This window comes from Mchenga conophoros, linkage group LG3 (assembly GCF_057382185.1).
Source record: "Mchenga conophoros isolate Kocher_MC1m ecotype Shallow Benthic linkage group LG3, M_conophoros_male_GT1.1, whole genome shotgun sequence".
Lineage (NCBI taxonomy): Eukaryota > Metazoa > Chordata > Actinopteri > Cichliformes > Cichlidae > Mchenga > Mchenga conophoros.
Window position 1 is genome coordinate 39,556,891 of NC_140528.1, and position 26,293 is coordinate 39,583,183.

A 26,293-nucleotide genomic window follows, 5' to 3' on the forward strand; every position below is an offset into this window, starting at 1 on the left:
AAAGTATGAACATGTATTTATAAGTTACACTTGTGTTTGAATCCTGAAGCTTATGACACATTTGATTTCCATTTTTGACAACTGCAAGGGTCCAGAGTGAGGACAGACTGAGGGACCCACTGCTATACATCATCTGTGAGGCTTTGCACCCCTGATGATCCACCAGGACAAACTCAGCAGTGTGTGAGGAAGAGGAGGTGGAAGAGCCAGCAGCAGCTGACAGATGGAGAGAATAGACAGACTGTTCCCTGTTTGTGAAGGACTGCTAGAAAAGTTTAACATAACTAATCGCCTGTCCTGAATCAGTCTTATTAGGTAATGTTCACAGTAAGTTATCTTTCTTGTAGAATTGTGCTCCAAATAAAGAACTTTGTGTTGACAAGATTGTTAGTTAATCATTTACAAATCAATATTTGAAATAATCAGTCAAGAACAAGCCAAGTCTCCTCCTGTGATAAACCTCCACATGTACCACTGAAAACAGTTTATGTACTTTGAATCTGAAATCATGGGTCAAACTACTTGTTGTGAGACCATTTCTTTATTTTTCACACCAAACTATTTAATAAAAAAACAAAACAACCTTTACACAGAGTTAAGCAAACATAACTAATGCTTTAACATTATCAGGATTTCATAATACAAACTTCAAATCAATAGGAAAACAGCTGCAGAACACATGGATCGAAATGAATTCATTAAAAAAAAAAAAAAAAACATATGGACTTCATGTAGACTTCAATCATACAGTAAATACACCAAAGTAACAGGAGGAGCCAAAAATAGGGGTTTATTAAAATTTTTGAACTTTTAACATTTCTTCGCTGCCAATGTGCTCTTTGCGTAATTGAATCAAGGTTACACTGACTCACTGACTCCATCTTCTGATACAAACTGGTATTACATGGACCTACAGGCCAAAACCAGTTAGCGGGAGTTTATTTTATTCTGGACATAAAGTCACAGCACAGTGTTGTTTCAAAGCTGGTGGACAGATTTAGTTCATTTTGGAAGTTTTACGAGCAACTGCTGTGTAATTATTTGCTTGTTTTGGGAAAAAATGATTTAAGAGAAGATTTTACCACAGCAAAAGATTAAATATGAATGAAGGATTGAAATTTAACTGAGATAACACATAAAATGAATACATTAAAAAAAGAAGTTAAATTTAGGAAAAACTAAGAAAGCTGAAATAAAAGAAATTGATATACATATCTGATATGATACCAAACTGATAGATTAAAAGTTTGGTAGAAAAAAAGACATTCCTATAACTTTAATAATACAGTAACAAATACAACTACTAAACACTACTGTGTCCTAAGGGAACAAAGATTAAAATGTAACAGGGATAACATTTTAGAGAATTAAAATCCCTCAAAGGAAAAAACATAAACTTGATATAAATATCTATTAGGGGTGCAACGATACTCGTATCGACATTGAACCGTTCGATAAAGTGCTTTCAGTTTGGTACGCATAAGTATTGAACAATACAAAATTTTAAATTTATTTTATCAACTTTTCTTCTGACGATGCTGTCTGTGCTGAGAGCTCAGTGGATCTGTGTTCGACTACTCCGCCTAGGCTGCACTGTCGAGCGCAGATCCACTGAGCGCAGCGCAAGCTAGCAAGACAGAAGCTAAGCTCGTTGCAACTTGGCAAATTGAACCTCCCCCACCCTCATTCAGATCTGGCCTTTGGAACTATTTTGGTCTTCATGTGAATATGACCCTGAAGGTAAGCTGTCATGGACAAAAGTAAAACAATATGTCGAATGTGCCACGCAATGCTCAATTACATGGGTGGGAACTACTGCGTTAGTGCAGTTTGCTCGTTAACGTGTTGATGCCGCCCAGCTGAAGCACGGGGCGATCTGCTTTGCCGTGTTGGGGCGTTAACGTCATTTCAGATTAACGCTGACAGCACTAGCGGGAAAACAACGAATATGACTGCACATTTACGCCGACATCATCCTAGTGCAAAGACAAGTGGAAGCACACAAAAACAACAAGCACGCATGCTACAAACTTTACCCGAGTCATTTAGACAGCCGTTAGCACATGATTCTTCTTATGGGGACCTGATATGTTTAATATGTTGCTGAGAAAATAGCCCAGAAGAAGCGTATAGTATAGCTTTTATTTCGGAATAAGCCATTTCTCTGTAATAAACTCTCTTTTCCAAAGATGAGTTATTTCTCGATCTGATTTATTTATTTTTTTATTACTTTGTTGTTTCAGCAACATTAAATTTACAAACTGTACTTTTGAGTTTAAATATATATTTACAATTTTAATAAATGACAAATTAAAAAAGCATGAACATTTTTTTGTATTGAAAAAATATCAAACCGTGACACCAAAGTATCGAACCGAATCAAACTGTGAATTTTGTGTATCGTTGCACCCCTAATGTCTATACATGCAGCTTCCTAAATGTAACATTCAGGATTATTCACTGCAGCTCCAGAAATCAGAGCTACCTCATCAGATCCAAGTGTGACATCAGCTGACACTCTTTACAGGAGATTCCATCTGAACCCTGTGGAGCCTGATCTCAAGGTTTTTAAGTCTGAGCCTGAAACCAGAAGAGGATCTTTCTCTCTCTTCAGATTCATTGTGATCCAGTGATTTCAGTCCTGCATGATCAGGCTGATGTTTGCACAGAGCAGATAATGAAGTGAATGTTTTTGCACATTGGTAACAGTGAAACAGTTTATTTACAGCTTGGGATCGTTTGTGTTCGGATTATGAACTGAGATTCCTGAAACTCTTGTCACACTGGTCACAGCTTAAGTTCACTTCCATGTGTGTACGTTCATGTTTGTTACGATGACCTGATTGTGAGAAGCTTTTGTCAGTGTCTGCACTTGTATGGTGTCTCTCCTGTGTGGATTCCCTTATGCTTGTTCTTTAAGCTCTCGTGCAGTGGTGAAGGATGACTCACACTGGTCACAGTGCTTTTTGACCCCACTGTGGAAGAGTTCATGGATTTTAATGTACTTGGTGTTTGGAAGCCTCTCCCACATTCTTTGCAGTAGTTCATTTTGTCTCCAGTGTGTCTACGTTGATGTGGTTTTAGGTCCCATTGATGATTGGAAGTTTTTCCACAAAGGTCACAGAGAAACTCTTTCCCACCACAGAGGTGGGAAAGAAAACAGTTTCCACTTCTAAACAAAGACATTGTAAGTCAGAGAATTCCTTCAACAATTTTATCCTGAACGTTGCCGGGAATAAAAAGCATCTCTGCCAACGTCCAATTACATTTTACTGTTTACATTATAACACTCAGCTTACTGGGCAAAAATTATTCTTCAATTTTCCAAACAGTTCATTCAGTATAATTCCAGAAGTTTACTGATCAGATTTGTTCCAAACACTCAGGTTACAATTACAATTACAAGATAAAAACTAAATACATCCTCACGGTAACTGCACTTGTAGAGTTACTTTCTGGTGTGGATCTGTTGGTGGCTTTTCAGGTGATGTGGAGATTTAAAAGTCTTCTCACACAGGTCACATTTATAAGGTCTCTCCTCGGTGTGACTAAACATGTGTCGTCGTAACTGTGCATCGGTTGCAAACAGTTTCCCACACTGATCACAGCAGGAAACATCATTTCCAGTGTGAATCCGTAGGTGAATATTTCGGTAGTGCTTGTCAATGAAAGTTTTTTCACAAAAGTCACAGCTGTAAGGTTTAACTCCACTGTGGATGAGTCTATGTTTTTTTAAGTTTTGAGACACGTTAAAAGACTTTCCACACAAGTCACAGCTGTAAGGTTTAACTCCACTGTGGATGCGTTGGTGTATTTTTAAGTTTTGAGCCTTGGTAAAGGACTTTCCACAGAAGTCACAGCTGTAAGGTTTAACTCCACTGTGGATGAATTGGTGTGCTTTTAAGCCTCCAGCCTGGGTAAAAGACTTTCCACACAACTCACAGCTGTAAGGTTTAAATCCACTGTGGGTGACTTGGTGTATTTGTAAGCCTCCAGCCTTCGTAAAAGACTTTCCACACAAATCACAGCTGTAAGGTTTAAATCCACTGTGGATGAGTTGGTGTGTTTTTAAACTTCCAGCCTGGGTAAAAGACTTTCCACACAAATCACAGCTGTAAGGTTTAACTCCACTGTGTATGAGTTGGTGTGTTTTTAAGCCTCCAGCCTGGGTAAATGAATTTCCACACAAATCACAGCTGTACGCTTTCACTCCACTGTGGATGAGTTGGTGTGTTTTTAAGCTTTGAACCTGGGTAAAAGAATTTCCACACAAATCACAGCTGTACGCTTTCACTCCACTGTGGATGACTTGGTGCTTTTTTAAGCTTTCAGCCAGGGTAAAAGACTTTCCACACAAGTCACAGCTGTAAGGTTTAACTCCACTGTGGATGAGTTGATGTTTTTTAAAGTTTCCAGCCCGGGTAAAAGACTTTCCACACTCATCACAGCTGTATGTTTTCTCTCCCTTTCTTCTGTGAGGTTTGTCGGCCTCCTGAGAGCGCTGACTTCTTGCTCCATGTTGGTCCTGCAGTGACAGAGATACAAACAGAGGCAGTGAGTGAAATGCAGTCCTGGAACAAACTGAAACTCCCTCCATTAGTGGAGTCAAACATCTCAAAAAACACTTCGTAGGTGTGTTACCATCGCCTTCTGGTGATATTATTACATAACAATGATGCGCTACAATCAGAGTTGTAATTAAAATTACATATTGAAGAAATACTGATCAGTGGAGAAAATATTTTACTCATAAAAAATTGTGAGTTTAACTGATGATATGGTTTCAATGTGTGTAGATAGAATATAGTCTTTGTATTTTCTTGTAACTTCTGGGGTTTTCGATTTTGAATATCGATTATGTACATATGGATGAGCCAAGGGTGGAAAAGATAAAGCTGCTGTTAAGAGCTTTTTAAAAAATAACCAGCTGTGCACACAGCTTCAAAAAGTGTAACTGTGATATTTTTCTCACCTTTTGTGTTGAAGACATTGTTTCCTCTGTAGTGGCTGAGCTGAGTCCAAATGGCTGAAATTTTCCTCTGTTGCTCCACCAGACTCTTCTCCTGTTACTCAGCTAGGACACAAAACGTATATATCAGGGCTCTAGACTAACTTTTTTATTATTAGGAATTAATAGGCAAGTTGTATTTTTGAGAAATAATTTTATTATTGAACAACAACCATGTTCTCAATGAACCCAAAAAACTCATTAATATCAAAGCTGAATGTTTTTTAAGCAGTTTTTAGTTTGCTTTTAGTTTTAGCTATTTTAGGGGGATATCTGTGTGTGCAGGTGACTATTACTGTGCATAATTCAAGTCAAGTCAAGTCAAGTCAAGTCAACTTTAATTGTCAATTCTGCCACATGTACAGGACATACAGAGAATAGAAATTGCGTTACTCTCAAACCCTAGTGATTAGAAAAATGCAAATAAAATAATTAAAAAGTAAAGTTTAAATAAATACAATACAATTTTACGTATAACAAAAAAAGCTATGCAATATACAATATACAATATACAATATTCAAGTAAGGAGGCATAGTGGTGCAAAATAGGCAAATAGTGCAAATGGAGATTTAGTAGTATATGGTAAGAGATAGTGTAACAACAGAGTCTTATGAGGTAATGGCAGTCCAATGCTCCACAAAGTGACTGGAGCAGGCCAGTGAGTGCGTCAGAGAGTGAGTGTGTGTGTGTGACAGAGTTCAGTGAGACCGTGGTGGAGAAGAGGAGGGGAGAGGGGGGCAGAATCGGGAGGGAGTTAAGCTTCCTGACAGCCTGATGGATGAAGCTGTCCTTCAGTCTGCTGGTCCTGGCCTGGAGACTCCGCAGTCTCCTCCCTGACGGCAGCAGCTTGAAGAAGCTTTGCATTGGGTGCGTGGGATCAGCCGCTATGCAAAGGGCTTTTTTAGTGAGACGGGTGCTGTAAATGTCCTGGAGGGAGGGGAGAGAGACACCAATGATCCTCTCTGCAGCCCTCACTATGCGTTGGAGGGTTCTATGACAGGACGCATTGCAGGCTCCAAACCACACAGTGATGCAGCTCGACAGGATGCTCTCGATGGTGCCTCTGTAGAAAGTGTACATGATGGGGGCTGGTGCTCCTGCTCTTCTTAGTTTGCGGAGAAAGAAGAGACGCTGCTGTGATTTCTTGGCCAGTGCTGTGGTGTTGTTCGTTAGTTATTAGGCAACTTAACAAAAAACAAATATATACCCATTTTAATTATTTATTTTTACCAGTGACACCAATATAACATCTCCACATTCACAAATATACATTTCTGACATTCAAAAACAAAACAAAAACAAATCAGCGACCAATATAGCCACCTTTCTTTGCAAGGACACTCAAAAGCCTGCCATCCATGGATTCTGTCAGTGTTTTGATCTGTTCACCATCAACATTGCGTGCAGCAGCAACCACAGCCTCCCAGACACTGTTCAGAGAGGTGTACTGTTTTCCCTCCTTGTAAATCTCACATTTGATGATGGACCACAGGTTCTCAATGGGGTTCAGATCAGGTGAACAAGGTGGCCATGTCATTAGTTTTTCTTCTTTTATACCCTTTCTTGCCAGCCACGCTGTGGAGTACTTGGACGCGTGTGATGGAGCATTGTCCTGCATGAAAATCATGTTTTTCTTGAAGGATGCAGACTTCTTCCTGTACCACTGCTTGAAGAAGGTGTCTTCCAGAAACTGGCAGTAGGACTGGGAGTTGAGCTTGACTCCATCCTCAACCCGAAAAGGCCCCACAAGCTCATCTTTGATGATACCAGCCCAAACCAGTACGGGCCAATCCATCTGGCCCATCAAGACTCACTCTCATTTCATCAGTCCATAAAACCTTAGAAAAATCAGTCTTGAGATATTTCTTGGCCCAGTCTTGATGTTTCAGCTTGTGTGTCTTGTTCAGTGGTGGTCGTCTTTCAGCCTTTCTTACCTTGGTCATGTCTCTGAGTATTGCACACCTTGTGCTTTTGGGCACTCCAGTGATGTTGCAGCTCTGAAATATGGCCAAACTGGTGGCAAGTGGCATCTTGGCAGCTGCACGCTTGACTTTTCTCAGTTCATGGGCAGTTATTTTGCGCCTTGGTTTTTCCACACACTTCTTGTGACCCTGTTGACTATTTTGAATGAAACGCTTGATTGTTCGATGATCACGCTTCAGAAGCTTTGCAATTTTGAGACTGCTGCATCCCTCTGCAAGATATCTCACTATTTTTGACTTTTCTGAGCCTGTCAAGTCCTTCTTTTGACCCATTTTGCCAAAGGAAAGGATGTTGCCTAATAATTATGCACACCTGATATAGGGTGTTAATGTCATTAGACCACACCCCTTCTCACTACAGAGATGCACATCACCTAATATGCTTAATTGGTAGTAGGCTTTCGAGCCTATACAGCTTGGAGTAAGACAACATGCATGAAGAGGATGATGTGGACAAAATACTCATTTGCCTAATAATTCTGCACTCCCTGTAATGTGTTTTCTGTATACACTGTGCTTTTTCAGCATTCAAAGATTGATGGCACCGTGTCAGAGCACTGGCTATGAATTTCAGACGGATCAGGCCTTAACTTAACAAAAGGTTATCAATAATTCTTTTAATCTTTTCTTATTAACCAGAGCTACATCCACTTCTGTCAGGCCTAGGCTACTCACTAGGGCTGGGTATCATCACTGATTTCTACAATCCATTCGATTCCGGTTCTCAAAGTCCTGATTCGATTCAACTTAGCCTCAGACAGTCAGAAATATTATAATTCTGATCATTTATCAGTACTGACACATGTGAGACTTCATCAGAATTGTGAACATCACAGCAGATGCCTTTGTGTGAAAGTAACTGAGAACAAAACACAGAAAAACATGAAGGAGACTGGCCTGACTTTTTATAGCAGATAACCTTAAAAACATTCTGCAATCTTATGAATAATTTTAAAAAGTTTAAATTTGTTCAGTATTGAACAGCAGAAAAATTAGGCTTTCTTGTCCGAGGTCATTTAAGTGAAAAAAAGTAAAGAAAAAGACTGGCTGACAGCGCTGTAAACAACGGTAGACTGGTGGGTGATAAGCGAATGAATAATGCAGAAAACAGAGATTTGAGACGGGAAACTGTTCTTGAAGTACAGAGAGAGAGAGCGAGCTGTGCATGAAGTGTGATTTTTACCGTGGTGGAAAAAAAGAGGCAAAACTCATGACAACATTGATCATATGTCAAGCGCAGTTTGCTGCTTCTTTTGCTGCTGGTTTGGTGAATTTTGGTTGGAGAGAGACAAAACCTGCAGCTCAGAATCTGTGTGCAATCCGTGTACCTCATTTGCGGTGTGGTGGTTGTAGTTCATTTGCTGTGTGGTGGTTGTTGAAATAGTTCTGTGAGCTTTAACCTGAGAATCTGGTGTTTCTGGTAAAACACAGTTATATTTAAAAGTCAATTCAGGATTTAATGAATCGATATCACTTTATTCAAACTACTCACCTGCACTTTCAACTGGACCACGGCCAATCAGAGAGGTTCTGCCCCTGACTATCTCTGATTGGTTTATGCCACAATAGGGGAATAATGTGTGTCTGTTGTTGACCACACGGAGAGTTGCAGAGATTTTTTATTTATTTTTATTGTTTTTACCCGAACAGTTGGTCGCACCGGTGTAACCAAATATTTTTTTTAGTTGCACCACAAAGAAATTTGGTCACACTCTAGAGCCCTGTATATATATGTATTTTATCCCTGACAAAAAGAAGCAGAGCAGATAAACTACACTCCTCAGTGACAACAATACCTGAAGCTTCAAGGTGAAACCTCAGTACCAACTACAAAAAGAAAGTCATCAGGTGTATTCAAGAACTTGAAAGGGAAGAAGCCACTGACTGCCCTGCACATCACCGCCTTTACCCAGGGAATGCTACGCCCTGTATATATGGACTTCCATAGTTCCACAAAGGAGTCCCGCTCAGACTCATTGGTAGCAATATAAACTCAGCCACCTACAACATTTCCAAGCACCTCATTACCATCCTAATGAGGTTTTTTAAAAAAACATTTCAAAAATCACTTTGTTAATGTGGAATTCAAAAATGACTTTACAAATGCAGAATTTATTCTACAATTCATTATCTAAGCACAAAATTCTGTTTTTGGAAGTGTGTGGCTATTGTATTCCTGCCTTTTAGGGGGAGCAAAAATCAGATAGGAAGTGGCACACATCATGAGGGGGTACCTGTTAACAACACACAGTGTGGTTGGCTGGGTCAACTTGCATGAATTTAGTTGTGCCTGACTAAGATAGAGATTTTCTTTTTTAGATGTTTCTGAATCAAGAAAGTGTAGAAAACAGTTTTGTTTGGGTAAAAAAAAGGGGGGGGGGTAATTAAAATTACATACATGAGCACAAAACGTATTAATCCTACTAACACATACACACACATGCAATGAAGCTCATGAAGACCAGATGATTTTAAGCATGTTTTTCTAAATTTAATCATCTTGCTCGGTTCACTTAGTGCAGGGGTCTCAAACTCAAATGAGCCATGGTCCACTTCTAGCTTAATTGGAGGGCCACTTTAGTGTCCAAGTAGTACAACAAACAAACAAACACGAAAACACCCACAAAATGTACAACCCATTCCTAAAATGTAGTGTTTTGTTTGTTTTATTTAATTCCAAATATTGTGTAACAAGAAAATTGCAAACATGAGCACAATTTTTTTCTCACTCTTAACTATCTGAAGCCTTTAAGTTTCATTTGTCATATGCAAGTTAGCACAGGAACTTGAAAGGGAAGAAGCCACTGACTCACAGGGTAGGGCTGGGCGATATGGCCTAAAATTCAAATCGCGATATAATTTGAAGCATGTGCGGTAACGATATATATCACGATATATTCTTTTCTTCTTTATAACGTATTTTCCACACTTTAAGGCACACTTAAAATCCTTTAATTTTCTCAAAAATCGAGAGTGTGCCTTATGTATGAATTCTTGTTGTGCTTACTGACCTCGAACCGATTTTGGCTGCAGAAATCTGTTAAAAATGTTTTAGTACAACTTTGGTAAGCCCCACCGCTTGATGGATTGTCAGAGCATTATGGCTGCCGTAGTGAGGAGCTTCGCAGAGTAATCTGGGTCCAAAACTCCGTCCAATTTAGGTCCCAAAGTCAAACGAACACTAAGAGTTAAAAACAGTCTAAATTATTTCATCTTTAATTAAATCATCAGCGTTGCTGCTTTATCGAGTGTAACATCTCTGAATCCATGAAAACAAAATTTATTAAATTTAACGGAGTTAGAAGTTAACAGGAAGTTAGCTCGCTAGTTTCCACCTAAACATGACATACCATGTTCTGACTGAGAGATTTTTGTAACTAATTAAAACGTACAGCTCTGCTATCACTTCCAACATAAATGAAGACAGAAAACTAAACAGCAGTGGCGTATGTAGGGTTACTGAAGTTGGACTACCTGGTATATAATGTGCTACGTGATTGCTAGCGACACAGCTATGTTAGCATAACATTAGCACAGTGAAGCTGGAGGATGAACGCCAACTTTTTTTTCACTCGATAAAAGTTAACGTGACGGATTCTGGTGGTTAGGGACAAATGATATCACATAGCAGGATGCTGTACACGGGCCAAACTGCAGTCAGGAGAACAACTGAGATTATTCATCCGCAATATGAGGTTAGTTATTAATATACTGCAACAACATGGGAATAGAACAGCTGTGAGAGAATTCAACATTAATGAATCAATGTTATGGAAGTGGAGGAAGCGCAGTTTTTGGCTTTCCCCATATTTCAAAAGTGCTACGACTGTTGCCCGGCATAATTTGCAGACGATAATGGTTGTAGCTGCTGCGATGCTTTCGACCAAAACAAGCTCAGCTTGATGCCATCATCAACATGCGCTATCGCGATATAGTCAAAATCTCTATCGTTGGCCAAATTTATATCGTTTCTATCGTATATATCACCCACCCCTAGCACAGGGTCAACATTGTAATGAAATGTATTTGGCGAGCAGATGACAGTCACTCAGCAGTGCAGTACAGTAATTTCATTGAACTACCAAATAAACAACTCTTTCTGGCCAGACATGCGGCAGCACTTTTGCTACAATTTTGTTTGTATTTAACAAAATAAAACTGCAGGGATAAGCGTACACATTAGTTTTCAACTGTAAGTGAAAACTGTTTTCTTTCCAAAAAAATCTCTCAATGAACTAACACAGCCAATCCCTCAACATGTTTGCACTCTCTTGTTACCTCGGCCAGGTCTGCGGCTCCTAACTGTGGTAAGGAGATCTCGGGCTAATACGTTTGGTTCCGTGTCGGGCTCGTAGCCGGGAACTAACTTTATTGTCTGGGGCTGTGTTCCAATTATTAAGAGACTGCACGCTTGAAGCACGCATTTTCAGCCCTATTAATTCACAGTGACACGACGACGGCTGTCCCAATCTGAGAAGCCGACAAGTAAAGAGATCGGTTGTTATCGGATTACGTCGTGGAAGAGAAATTGTTTAAGCCATGTTTCCGAAGTAACAAAGAGCTGACGGATGGCCTTGATTGCAGACCAAATATAACGTTTCAGAACACTCCAGCTCACATGTTAGTCTGCTCCAAGCATTTCCACAAAGGTAAGTCTTCTGTTGTAGTTATTACGTAATTTATAATAACATAATTGTTGATGTAGGTTACAAATAAGTCTTATATTGATTTGAATTGAATTTGTTGCATTCTGCTGCTTTATGGGCTAATGTTTGTTGTGTTTTGTAGGAAAACCAGCCTACAAAATGCAGGAATGCGACCCAGGCTGGACACCCTCTATCAACCTGGGTCATACAGAGTTTAAAGCTGCTACCACAGCAAGATTTGATCAGTTAAGAGCAGTGTTGGGAATAACGCGTTATTAAGTAACGCGTTACAGTAACTACATTATTATTGTGGTAACGAGCACGGTAACTAGTTATTATGCCAAAATCAGGAACGCGTTAGTCGCTACTGGGATTTAGATAGGGTCGTTACTCGTTACTTTGTGTGGTGGCTATCGCGGAGCTTCCACAGATTCAGTAACATTAGCAAGTGGTGTAGGCCAGCAGGTGGATGAAGGAAAAGGGAGGCAAGAGGAGAGACCCGAAGCAGCCGCCGGTCCGAGTGTGAACTGAACTTCAGGTAAGAAGTTATGGCCTGCAGTCTCTCTGGGTCAGATATAAACCAAGTTTAGGTGGAGTTTATTTTCGTTGTGCTGACTTTTTCCGTACTGCGTGCTAGCTAGCATGACGGAGTTTCTATACAGCTGGGTGGGTGCTATGAAGTTAATGATGTTGCACTTTATTTTGTTCATAAGTTATTAGCGTTGCCAACCGTCCCATCTGGTATTCAGAGAAAATATTACGCGTTTCTTATTGAGGTGAAAAGGAACAGTTTGTCCTGTAATTCAGCTGCAAAGACAAAGGCACAAAGCTGGAGTTATTCTGTGTCTTTGCTGCACAGCTGCCTCTCCTCTCATTCTCCCCCCTCCCTCTCCCGTTTCTACTTCAATCATGAAAACTGATCAGTGATCAGCTGATCGGCTCTCTTGTTTGTTTATTGCCCACTTTGCGCCGAAAGAGGAAACCAGAGGATATCGCGCTTGTGATGGCATGTCACACATGGTAAGCTCCACACCTCACCATCCGCTGTTCACTTTAGTTTAATTAACAGTCACTACTTTAAAATATTCTATTTATTGTTCAATATCGTTTCTTTATTAAATGTATTCATTTTTCCATCACACCTTCCAATGTTTATATGGCGTGCACACATATTAACCTTGCAAGGTCAAAGTTCTGTTTTATGTTATATTAATACATCTTTCTTTGTTTGAGTTACCTGGGGGTTGGTGTCTCCTCCTGTCTGGCAAAATGTGTGGCAAAGGGCTGGGAGACCTGAAGTACTACTGACAGCCTAATTGGATTGCACCACATGCTTCATTGCCTGGGGGGTGTTTCACGTTTGTTTAAATGTTTTGTATTAGTTGGTTATATGGCAGCCATTTTGTTTTCCCCCGTGTGTGTCATTTGGTTTAGCTAAACCAGTATTTAAGTCCCCCTGTGTGTCATTTCAGCAGGTCAGTTTGTCATATGTTTGTTTGAGGTTCTGTTAATTATTATCTTGAGTTTAGTCTATTGAGTTGACCTCTTTTATTGGTCTGCCTGTTTAAGTTTTGGCTTTGTTAAATATATTTTCATATTTTTGGGTCAATAAAACCCATTTTTTGAATTAAAACCACCTGTGTCCTTTATGCTTTACTGCTTGGTCCCTGACAGCGCTAAACAACAGCAGCACATTTAAGCTTGATCAGTTGTTGTTAGAATTTATTTAATATTAATTTTTAGTATCAGCTGATGTTGGCTGGAGCCACAGCTGCAAAAAAGCTGCTGGTCATGATATGGTTTGGTTATCTGGTGAGAGGGAAACATGAAGATGATACCAGGAGATGTCCTTACTGGATCATCAGAGCTGAGCAGGTGATGGAGAAACAGGTTTATCTTTTAGGTGACATGAATGAGTTGAAGGGAAATTATGAACTGTTTCTGAGAGACAAATAACACCAGTATCCTTTTTTAGGTAGCTGACAGGTGGTAACTGTGCAGGGGCGGGTCTAGCAAAGTGTTGCCAGGGGTCCATGTAGGGCATTAACAGGGAGAGGGGGGCACAAAGAAGTACAGAAATACTTTTCTTTCTTATTCTCATTTAAAATGTCTAGCTTTAAAAAAATAATTATCTGAATCTTACAACAAACGATTGATAGATTAATGCATATATACCATCAAAACAGTGTACATCACTGTCACAACAGTGTTTATTTTCATTCAAAGGCTTTATGATTTTCCCTACAATGGTGGGCCAGTCTCTAGTCAAAATGCCCGGGCCAATTTTCTGTCCCAGTCCAGCTCTGTATGCAGCTCATGTGCAGTCTGGTGTTACCTACATCTTCCTATTCAGAAGGCAGAATTTCCGAGTTCTGAGTACAATCGAAAGCATCACGACTGCAGTTTTTGTGTTGGATGTAAAAGGCGCACATGACGCTGTGACGTAGGCTGGAATCATGGCAGCAGTCAATGACGGTCCAGGTGTGGGATTTCTCTCGTGGAAATATGCACATTATCTTTTCCTGTCTATTGGTAGGTGGCACAGTGCACTTGTGGCAAGTAAGCAAGCTAGAAGACTGGCAAAGTTATGGAAGCAACACATTAACAAGAGAATTCTGAGTAAAACCAAAGTTACTTTCCCTAGTAACTAGTTACTTTGAAAGTAACACATAACTTGAAGTAACTGAGTTACTTTTGAGAGAACTAGTAATGTAACTAAGTTACTATTTTAAAGTAACTTACCCAACACTGGTTAAGAGACAGCGCAATATCAACACAGCCACGAAACGTCCCGCATATATGTGCCCAAGTGTTGTATTGAATCAATCAAGTGATGAATAACTATTTTCCAGTATGTTGTTTTGATAGGTTTTTTTGGCATTGTTGATTCATTTTTTAACCAATGTAGCTAATAAAGCACAATGGAATACAATTTTGCCTCTTTCTTGTAAGATTCTATAATAGAATGAAATAATAATGGCAGTTATAAATAAAGACAATAAATTGAATGAATTATGAAACACTTATTTTATTTCTATTAGATCTGAAAATTTTGTGTAATACTACAACGTGAAATGACAAATAGATAAAGAAAAAAAAAATTAACAACAGCTGTGTATGAAGCGGTGTATGAAGAGTCAGATGTGGACAAGGCTTATGATAATTTTCTAGATATTTTTACTATGTGGTACAATAAACATTGTCCTATAAACGAACACATGACAAAGAAAAGAAAAAAAAAGATAAAAAGTCCTTGGCTCACAAAAGGAATTATTAATGCTTGCAAAAAGAAAAACAATCTGTATAAACAGTTTATCAAAGTAAAAACAAAAGAAGTGGAACAAAGATATAGAGCATATAGAAATAAATTGACTGATATTATAAGAACGAGCAAACAATTTTATTATAGAAGAAGATTATATGAAAATAAAAACAATATTAAAGGAACTTGGGATGTGTTAAACAACTTAATTAAACAAGGATCTTCTGGAACATCATATCCTGAATATTTTACTGATGCAAATGGTGAAAATCACAACATGAGTAATATTGTCGATGGGTTCAATAAATTCTTCATAAATGTTGGCCCTGAACTAGCAGCGAACATCCCGTGTCATAAAAATGAAAATATCAGTAAAATCAAATCCCTTTTCACTGTTCCTCTCAGCTACAAATGAGCAAGAAGTAATAAATATCACATTAAAATGTAAAAGTAAGTCTTCAATGGATTATCATGACATAAATATGTCTGTAGTTAAACAGGTTATTCTGAATATTGCTAGTCCCTTAACATATATCTGTAATTTATCATTTCAGTCCAGTTGTTTTCCAAAAAAATGAAAATTGCGAAAGTAATACCACTATATAAAAGTAATGACAAACACAGTTTTACCAATTATAGGCGTATTTCTCTACTGCCTCAATTCTCAAAAATTCTAGAAAAACTTTTTAATTCAAGATTAGAAAAATTCCTTGAAAAACATCAAATAATAAATGTTGGTCAGTATGGTTTCAGAACGCAAAGAACCACTTCAATGGCGATAATTGAGGCAGTAGAAGAAATTACTAATGCACTGGATAAAAATAAATATGCAGTTGGTAAATTTGTTGATCTCAAAAAGGCCTTCGACACAATCAATCACTCAATTTTATTGGATAAATTGGAAAGATATGGTATTCGAGGGAAAGCTGGTAACTGGTTAAAAAGTTACCTAACGGGTCGGGAACAATATGTTAGCATAGGGCATTACCATTCAGAGAAACTTGGTATTACATGTGGTGTTCCCCAAGGGTCAGTGTTGGGACCAAAACTTTTCAATGTATACATAAATGATATTTTTGATGTTTCTCAAGTACTTATAAGCTCATACTGTTCGCAGATGACACCAACATATTTTTCAGTAGCGATGATTATACTGATCTTGTAATGACCGTAAACAGAGAGCTAAAATTAATTTTAAAAAAATGGATGGACATAAATAAAATATCATTAAATATAAATAAAACTAAAGCAATGTTTTTTGGTAATTTAAAATATAATATAGAATTACCAATTGTCATTGAAGGTGTACCAATTGATAATGTGAGTGAAAACAAATTTTTGGGAGTCGTAATTGACAATAAAATTTCATGGAAACCCCACGTCAGACACATAAAAACCAAAATTTCCAGAAGCCTCGCAGTTTTGAACAAAGTGAAACAATTCCTTGATAAAGATGCACTTCGTACTCTGTACTGTACCCTGGTTCTTCCATATCTTCCATATTGTGTGGAAGTGTGGGGAAATATGTGGTGTGAAAATCTGGAACAGTCTGAGTTTACAATTGAAACAATGCAAAATATTCATAGATTTAAATTTCTCTACAAACAGTGGGTCTGCTCACAGTATACTCAATGATGGTTTTTAGTGTGCTCTGTAATGTCTTCTCTTACCATTGCTGGTATGGATTCCAAAAAATTAAAAAAAAAAGTGCGTATGTATGTACATATATGTATATGTATGTGTGTTTGTTACTTGTAGTTATTACCGCCTGTTACCTGTGGTAATGCAATTTATAATTTATATATTCAGTTATGAAGGCTCTAATTGTTGTTTGCGAGCTGCCGTTTAGATGCTTGTATGTGCCCGGGGCTGTTGATGGGTCTGTATGCAATGATAGGCGTAGCTGCGGGAAGTTTATTGTTTTTTTTGTTTTTTTGTTGATGAGTGAGAATAGGGGTGGGATTTAATAAGTTTTCTTCGTCCCACTCCTTTTTGAGGCAATTTTTGTTTTTTGTTTTGTGCATTTTATGTTCAATATAGGTATTTGTTGTGCCTGAAAATGAACAAATAAATGAAATGAATTAAATGAAATGAAATATTTTAATGATACAAGTTTGCATATGGTAGAATACTGCATGTAATCATTTGTGTTTAGAAGCATATAGTTGGTGACATATTGAAAGAATGTTTCAGACCCCCTAGGATGAGACATTCTAAGGTGTTCTAGCGTCCACCCCCACATCCTGGGAGCATGGGAAGAGGTCGTACCTTGTCTTATTGTTTTACAGTAGGATTAACGTAGCTATGTCAGTTTTAGTCTAAGTGCTTTTTTACATAAACAGGGAGTGCAGAATTATTAGGCAAGTTGTATTTTTGAGGAATAATTTTATTATTGAACAACAACCATGTTCTCAATGAACCCAAAAAACTCATTAATATCAAAGCTGAATGTTTTTGGAAGTAGTTTTTAGTTTGTTTTTAGTTTTAGCTATTTTAGGGGGATATCTGTGTGTGCAGGTGACTATTACTGTGCATAATTATTAGGCAACTTAACAAAAAACAAATATATACCCATTTCAATTATTTAATTTAACCAGTGAAACCAATATAACATCTCCACATTCACAAATATACATTTCTGACATTCAAAAACAAAACAAAAACAAATCAGCGACCAATATAAACACCTTTCTTTGCAAGGACACTCAAAAGCCTGCCATCCATGGATTCTGTCAGTGTTTTGATCTGTTCACCATCAACATTGCGTGCAGCAGCAGACAGAAAGAAAGACGGACGCAACAAGATTGTCATCCCCTATGTAGCCAGTGTATCAGAAAAACTCAGGAGGGTTTTCTCCAAGCATGACATCCCGGTGCATTTCAGACCCAGCAACACGCTCAGACAAAAACTGGTTCACCCGAAAGACAAAACGCCAAAACACAAACTTAACAACGTGGTGTATGCTGTACAGTGCAGCGAGGAATGCCCAGACCTCTACATTGGAGAGACCAAACAGCCACTTCACAAGCGCATGGCACAACACAGAAGAGCCACCTCCACAGGACAAGACTCAGCAATCCATCTGCATCTTAAGGATAAAGGACACTCTTTCGAGGATGCCAATGTTCACATTTTGGACAGAGAGGACAGATGGTTTGAAAGAGGAGTGAAAGAAGCCATTTATGTCCACTGTGAGCGACCATCTTTGAACAGAGGCGGTGGTTTACGACACCAACTTTCTGCCATTTATAATCCAGTTTTGAAATCCCTTCCCAGACGCCTTGGCGGCCACTCACATCCTGGGCCATCTGATCTCAGGAATTTGCATGATAAGGTGGGGCCAGGTTTCACAATGAACTCACCCGAAACTCTGGCTGATTGGGACCCACACCCAGTTTCACACCTTGGCTCAGGTGATTAGAGGATCATCAGGGGGTCCTTTTGTCCCTCTGTGGGGGATACTCCCACTAGGTTTATATCTGGGACTCTCCACCATTTGACCTTAGAACTGAAGAAGCTTCTCGGATGAGAGGTGAAACGTCTTCAAGTAACTTAAAGAAGTCCAGACGCATTTCTTTGCAAGCTCCTTTGACTACGATGACCTGGATGACTGAGAACCTTCACAGACAACGCATTCTGTACTGTACAGCAGCGGTGTCCAACCTTTTTTGCACCACGGACCAGTTTAATATCAGAAAATATTTTCACGGATGGGCCTTTAAGGTGTTGCGGATAAATACAACAAAATAAAATGATACAGACAAAGACAAAAACTGTGGTATTTTGTAAATATAATGAACGCAAATTCAGCTGTGTAATTGTGCAACTTTATTAGCATTGTTCTCCTGAAATGCACCAACAGCATCGAGAGTAACATCCTCCTCTCTGCTTCTTGACGCTCTCTAGTCACTATGGTAATGCGTAAATAGTTCTTTCAAAATAAGATACACAACTAGGGCTGGGCCATATTATACCGTTCACGGTAATACCGGTATAATGTTAGGCAACGATAGGAAAATGAAATATCGCGATAGAATGGGAGTAAAACGCGCATGCGCAGTGCCTTTGTTTTCATACGCACTGTACGCATTGTTGAGCGAAACAGATGAACCAGAATTGGTTTGTAAAAATGGTGCAACTTCAGTGATGTGGAACTGGTTTTGTGTTTGTCCGTCAGATACACGACAAAGAACATTTTTTTTGCAGAACATGCAAACGGCCGTCGTTATTGTCGTATTTGTCGGACTAAGATGCTCTTAAATCTGGGAGTAATCTGGGTCCTAAACTCCGTATGTTTCAGGTCAAACGAACACTGCAGCATCACTGAGTTAAAAACTGTCTCAATTCTTTCATCTTTAATAAAACGGTCAGCATTGCTGCTTTACCAGGTGTAACTATAAAGTTTAACTTCCAGGCATCCATGAAAAAAAATTTATTACATTTAACGGAGTCAGAAGTTAGCAGGAAGCTAGCAGAAGTTAGCTCGCTAGTTTCGCTAGTTACCTAAGCATGATATTGCATGTTCTGACTGAGAGATTTCTGAAAAAATTCAAACGTACAGCTCTGCTATCACTTCCAACATAAATGAAGACAGGAAACTAAACAGCAGTGACGTTTGTAGGGTTACTGAAGTTGGGCTAGCTGGTATATAAATGATGTGCTACGTAATCGCTAGCGACACAGCTATGTTAGCATAACATAAACAGTGAAGCTGGAGCACGAACACTAACACTTTTCCACTTATAAAAGTTAACGTGAAGGTTCCTGATGGTTAGAAACAAATGCAATCGCATGGCATGATGCTGTAAACGGACCAAACTTCAGTCAGGAGAACAACTGAGATAATCCATCCACAATACGAGGTTAGTCATTAATATACTGCAACAACATGGGAATAGAGCAGCTGCCAGAGAATTCAACATTAATGAATCAATGGTACAGAAGTGGAGGAAGCAAGAAGAATGAGTTTAATAAAGTTTGATTTATCTGACTGCTTCGTTTCGCTTAATGTGCCTTATAATCCCGTGCACCTTATGGTCCGAAAAATGCGTACTGCACACTGCAGTTTAATGTTGCAAAGCACCTCTTTTTAACTTCAGTGGATATTATACATGGTTATGCTCAGGATATGTCAGCCCATTTCTACTGGAAATGCCTTTTGGTTAAACTTTCAGCAAGGAATTTGCATTTGCACTGTTACATTTTTATAAAGCTTTAATGTACATAAAAACCAGCTTCTTGTTTAAGTGAAAATAAATGGAAGGTTGTCTTTTTGCGCTAGTAATGTTGTGGAGTTGTATTTTGTCTTGCATCAATTATATCGTCAGTTATATCGTTATCGCAAATTTTCAAATACATATCGTGATAAATATTTTGGCCATATCGCCCTGCTCTATACACAACTACAACACGGGAAAAGACCCAGGGAACCAGACTTAACGATTAAAAACCCTGAAAACCATACACTTCACGCCCGAGCCTCAACTCTCGCGACCCGGTACCAAAGGAGCCCTGATGTTGCGGACCCCTGCTGTAGAGGAGACATGGCAGTAGATTGATTGACAATGATCTACAGCAATCAGAATGCACAACACAATGTGCTGTAAAATCCAGTTAATCTAAGCGCCAGTTAATCTGGAACACCAGTGTTCCAGATCTACTGCCGTTTAGATCGACTGGCGTTGGTCGAACAGATGTGTGGCAGACTTGCGTTTCAGGAGCTGCTACCGACAAATCAGCAAAAAAAAAAAAAAAAAAAAAAAAAACGCCAAATGTGTCATCTGTGACACTTGTGAGGTTATCTCAAACACACTCTGTCAGTCTTGATGCTGTTGAACAACACAATGTTTAAAAATGTGGCGACTTTACCTGCTAATATCCTCATGCGCGACACAATCACGAAAACAGCAAACAATTAACACCACGCCGATGTTGTCCACAGGACAGCAGGAGTAAACGAGCGGGAGACTCTTGTCGTCGTAATCGTCCCCCTCGCACGTTTTATTTCTCCGGTTTCAGCGTTTTTGCTTCACAACTAAAGCGAGCAGTTTACTTTGTGCACTAATATGGACTCGAGTCAACCAGCGCCACCTCTGGCCAAGTGCCACAGCCTACAGCCAGAACAACTTGTGACACACATCTGCACCACGTTTGAATTCGTTTCTTGCACAACACATTTGATTGCCTATATTTCTCTGGAAATGAATATTTCCAGCCAATATAGGCAATCCTTCAACATGGCTGGAGAGTTGGTAGTTATATACAGTCTGTATAAGTGTGGTTAATCTAATGAACATTTGTAAGGAGATGGCAGTTACTGTGAATTCACAGCAGTTACACAGTGATTAGTACTAAACAGCCAGAAGAAGAAAGAAGAAGAAGAAGAAGAAGAAAGAAGTGTACTTTATTGGTCCCCGTGGGGAAAATCCCTCTCTGCATTTAACCCATTCACTCAGTGAAACAGTGGGCAGCCATTGGGCGCCCGGGGAGCAGTGTGTAGGGACGGTACCTTGCTCAGGGGTACCTCAGGGTAGCTGTTCAGGGGAATCGAACCCCCGACCTTCCGATCATGGGGCCGCCACTCTACCCACTGAGCTATCCCTGCCCTACAGTGAGGGTGAGTGGATATAAGAAAGTCAGTGACTCAGGTGTGTCGCTTGGTTTGTCATCTGTTTGTGAGACTGGAGGAGACGTAGAAATCTTTTGTTTTAAATCTTAGTTAGGAAAGTTCCTGTTTTAAAACAAGCACTTTTTGTGAGAAATGCAAGAAGTACATCTACAGAAAGCACACAGTTACATTCTGTCCATCATGTCGACAAAACTGAAAATGTTGAACATTGAAAAACTGAGAACGTTGGGCAAGTTCAAAAGAAATGTGTTTGTAAGAACGAAAAACCAAATTGTTCCTAAAATAGTTATGGAAAGTCTAACTGTTGTATGTCTTTGTTCTACATGTTTATCTCATGGGAAATAAAGTTGCTATTGTTTCAGTGCAGTTTTTTGACAATTCTGAGTGGATTGACACAGTACAGGTCAAAATGACCCGCAACAAAATCAATGTCACTTTTTTGTTCTTCAACATAATACAAGGGTTAACCCTGGTACATCCAAATCTACCCACAAACATGTTGAAAGATGCAATCCCAGCAATGTGGATTGTCAACACTAAAAACAATCAGTAAGCAAAGACAACAGGGATCAATTTTCTCTGTTTATTTAGCACCCACAACATTTGTAGTTGCCTTCTGCACAAGGGAAGTCCACACACACTGTGTGGTACCACTTTACGCAGAAGGTGCAATCTGCAAGATTGAATGAGATTGTCAGAGTCATTGTCTGACTGTTTGTTACTAATCACCTGCTGTACATTCACAGTAACTGTCATCTCCTTACAAATGTTTATTAGATTAACCACACTTATACAGACTGTATATAAAAACCAGCTCTAAAATGTTTGTTCGCAGAGAAAAGACACAGACAGACTGCGCTAACAGCATGTGATGTTACAAAACTAGTGAAATATTAGTGTCATTTTCAAAGGTTTATTTGCATGACGCACAAACAGACACAATTGAAAGGTACAAATGTGCATGAAACGAATTCAAACGTGCTGCAGATGTGTGTCACAGGTTGATCTGGCTGTAGGCTGTGGCACTTGGCCAGAGGTGGCGCTGGTTGACTCGAGTCCATGTTAATGCACAAAGTAAACTGCTCGCTTTAGTTGTGAAGCAAAAACGCTGAAACCGGAGAAATAAAACGTGCGAGGGGGACGATTACGACGACAAGAGTCTCCCGCTCGTTTACTCCTGCTGTCCTGTGAACAACATCGGCGTGGTGTTAATTGTTTGCCGTTTTCGCGATTGCGTCGCGCATGAGGATATCACCAGGTAAACTCGCCACATTTTTAAACATTTTGTTGTTCAACAGCATCAAGACTGACGGAGTGTGTTTGAGATAACCTCACAAGTGTCACAGATTACACATTTGGCGTTTTTTTGCTGGTTTGTCGGTAGCAGCTCCTGAAACGCAAGACTGCCACACATCTGTTCGACCAACGCCAGTTGATCTAAACGCCAGTTGATCTGGAACACCGGTGTTCCAGATCTACTGGCGTTTAGATCAACTGGCGTTGGTTGAACAGATGTGTGTCAGTCTTGCGTTTCAGGAGCTGCTACCGACAAACCAGCAAAAAAACGCCAAATGTGTCATCTGTGACACTTGTGAGGTTGTCTCAAACACACTCCGTCAGTCTTGATGCTGTTGAACAACAAAATGTTTAAAAATGTGGCGAGTTTACCTGGTGATATCCTCATGCGCGACGCGATCGCGAAAACAGCAAACAAGTAACACCACGCCGTTGTTGTTCACAGGACAGCAAGAGTAAACGATCGGGAGACTCTTGTCGTCGTTATCGTTCCACTCGCACGGTTTATGTCACCGAATTCAGCGTTTTTGCTCCACAACTAAAGCGAGCAGTTTGCTCTGTGCACCAACATGGAGTCGAGTCAACCAGCGCCACCTCTGGCCAAGTGCCACAGCCTACAGCCAGATCAACTGGTGACACACATCTGCAGCACGTTTGAATTCGTGTCATGCACATTTGTACCTTTCAATTGTGTGTTTGTGCGTCATGCAAATAAACCTTTGAAATGAATGAAATGATATCATGTATTTATTATCAGCCTACATTTGTACAAAATGCCAAATGACATACACATAGTCATAAGAATCACCATCCTGATATCAATACTTTTGCCCATAAGAAAAATGTCGTGAACAAATATATGACACACCAATATTTCACCAGTGTTGTAACTCACATGTCGCCAGCATAGTCTGCCTGTGTCTCCCCTCTGCAAACGCACATTTCAGAGTTGGATGTGATATACAGTCTGCATAAGTGTGGTCAATCCCATAACGATCCGTAAGGGGATGGCAGCTACGCTGAATGTACAGCAGTCACACAGTGATCAGCAATAAACAGTCCCCAAAACTTGCATATAATCCCCAATGTGGAGCCCATCTACTGACTACCACATAGCAGCTGGACCAGTCCCCAATGCAGGTCAGTCCACTGCTGCCACCTGTGGCCAAGTACCATAGCCTACCACTAGATTAACTTGTGACACACATCTGCACCTGCTGCTATGATCACATTGAGTAAAGGCTGAGTGGCTGCACTCACACGTGGTGCATCTAAATCTACCCACAAATATGTTGAAAGATGCAATGCCAGCAATGTGGATTGTCAACACTGACAACAATCAGTAAGCAAAGACAACAGGGATCATTTGTTTCTGTTTATTTAGCACCCACAACATTTGTAGTCGCCTTCTGCACAGGGGAAGTCCACACACACTGTGTGGTACCACTTTCCACAGAAGGTGCAATCTGCAAGATTGAATGAGATTGTCAGGGTCATTGTCTGACTGTTTATTACTAATCACTGTGTAACTGCTGTACATTCACAGTAACTGCCATCTCCTTATAAATGTTTATTAGATTGACCACACTTGTGCAGACTGTATATCACAACCAACTCTAACATGTTTGTTTGCAGAGGGCAGACACAGACAGACTACGCTAACGACATGTGATGTTACAACACTGGTGAAATATTAGTGTGTTCACGACATTTTTCGTATGGGCAAAAGTATTGATATCAGGATGGTGATTCTTATGTGTATGTCATTTGGCATTTTGTACAAATGTAGGCTGATAATAAATACATGATATCATTTCATTCATTTCAAAGGTTTATTTGCATGACGCACAAACACACAATTGAAAGGTACAAATGTGCATGACACGAATTCAAACGTGCTGCAGATGTGTGTCACAGGTTGATCTGGCTGTAGGCTGTGGCACTTGGCCAGAGGTGGCGCTGGTTGACTCGACTCCATGTTGGTGCACAGAGCAAACTGCACGCTGTAGTTGTGAAGCAAAAACGCTGAATTCGGTGACATAAACCGTGCGAGTGGAACGATAACGACGACAAGAGTCTCCCGATCGTTTACTCTTGCTGTCCTGTGAACAACAACGGCGTGGTGTTACTTGTTTGCTGTTTTCGCGATCGCGTCGCGCATGAGGATATCACCAGGTGAACTCGCCACATTTTTATACATTTTGTTGTTCAACAGCATCAAGACTGACGGAGTGTGTTTGAGACAACCTCACAAGTGTCACAGATGACACATTTGGCGTTTTTTTGCTGGTTTGTCGGTAGCAGCTCCTGAAACGCAAGACTGCCACACATCTGTTCGACCAACGCCAGTTGATCTAAACGCCAGTTGATCTGGAACACCGGGTCTAAAGCATCCTGCGTTTAATATGGCTTTTGTGCTGTTAACATGTTTAATGTTATGTAGGAACACGGGCCGATTTTTTAGTTTGTTTTTTGTTAAGTCCTATTCTAAAGGCTGATTGCCCTCCCCCACGCTTGTACCTGTGGCTTTCTGTCCTGGGGGTGGGGGCTGGTTGTTCTCCTGCCCTGCACCCAATCCTTTTGTTCATATTCAAAGACTGTTTTTCTGTATGTATTCTTACCCCCTAAAAGCCATTATAATGTTGCAAGCAATCACAAACTCTACAGTCTAACTCCAGTGTCTACCAAGCAATCTATTATCCTCAACAGAGCTAAACTCAACATAAACTGCACCCACATTAAAGTTAGCTCGGTGCTTACCTTTAGATGAGCCCACAAACCGAGAGAAACTTCGTGATGAAGCTGGAAGTTTTTCCAAACACAGGGAGCAGAGACCCACGTGATTCACGCTGATCTCAGCTACGATCCAGGAGACAAGGGTGTGCAGATCGATGCAGATATCGATCCAAACGTTGCTAGTGGTATATGTTCCTGTAAGTTCACTACTTTACTCCCGTTTCATGAAAAAGCAGCTCTCTCTGCTCGACTCCTCCGCCTCCTTTCTTCTTCTTCTGTGTGTTTAACGGCGGTTGGCAACCAACGTAAAGGAGCATTACCGCCTCCTACTGTTGGGTCAGACCAATGGCTGTATCCCAATTCAGGGTCTGCAGCCTTAAAGTACGCAGCCCCAACGATCCTCAAGGGCCGCGTACTTAAAGACCGCTAAGGCCGGAAGTCCGAGCCTTGTGAAATGGGACGGTCTCCGTTGCGCTGCCCAGGTTGCCTAGCAACCATGATACTAACAGCTGGAAACGTGTCATACAGCTTTGTTTGACAGAAATGAAGGAGAAAATATTTTGTTCATTTGTTTGTTTTTTTCTACATGAGCTTAGAGCTGGGCGATAGAACGATAACGATATGTATCGCGATATAACTTTTACTCGATAGAGAAATTAAGCTATCGCGATAGACCTCGCCGCTCTTGTCCTCTTAAAAAAAAAAAAAAAAAAGGTCAGCCAATCCAAATTAAG

The 26,293-nt window shown here is 39.9% G+C and overlaps 1 protein-coding gene across 1 annotated transcript; it reads right to left on the reverse strand.

The window, feature by feature from the left end:
- Positions 1-460: 460 nt before the first annotated feature.
- LOC146578585 (uncharacterized) lies at positions 461-25,841 on the reverse strand. Its single transcript, XM_085268721.1, has 3 exons — positions 25,584-25,841; positions 4,973-5,074; positions 461-4,525 (listed from the first exon to the last, which is right to left on the reverse strand). Exons 2-3 carry the CDS (start codon positions 4,988-4,990, stop codon positions 3,449-3,451), a joined length of 1,095 nt encoding a protein of 364 aa, XP_085124847.1. The 5' UTR covers positions 4,991-5,074; positions 25,584-25,841; the 3' UTR covers positions 461-3,448.
- Positions 25,842-26,293: the final 452 nt, after the last annotated feature.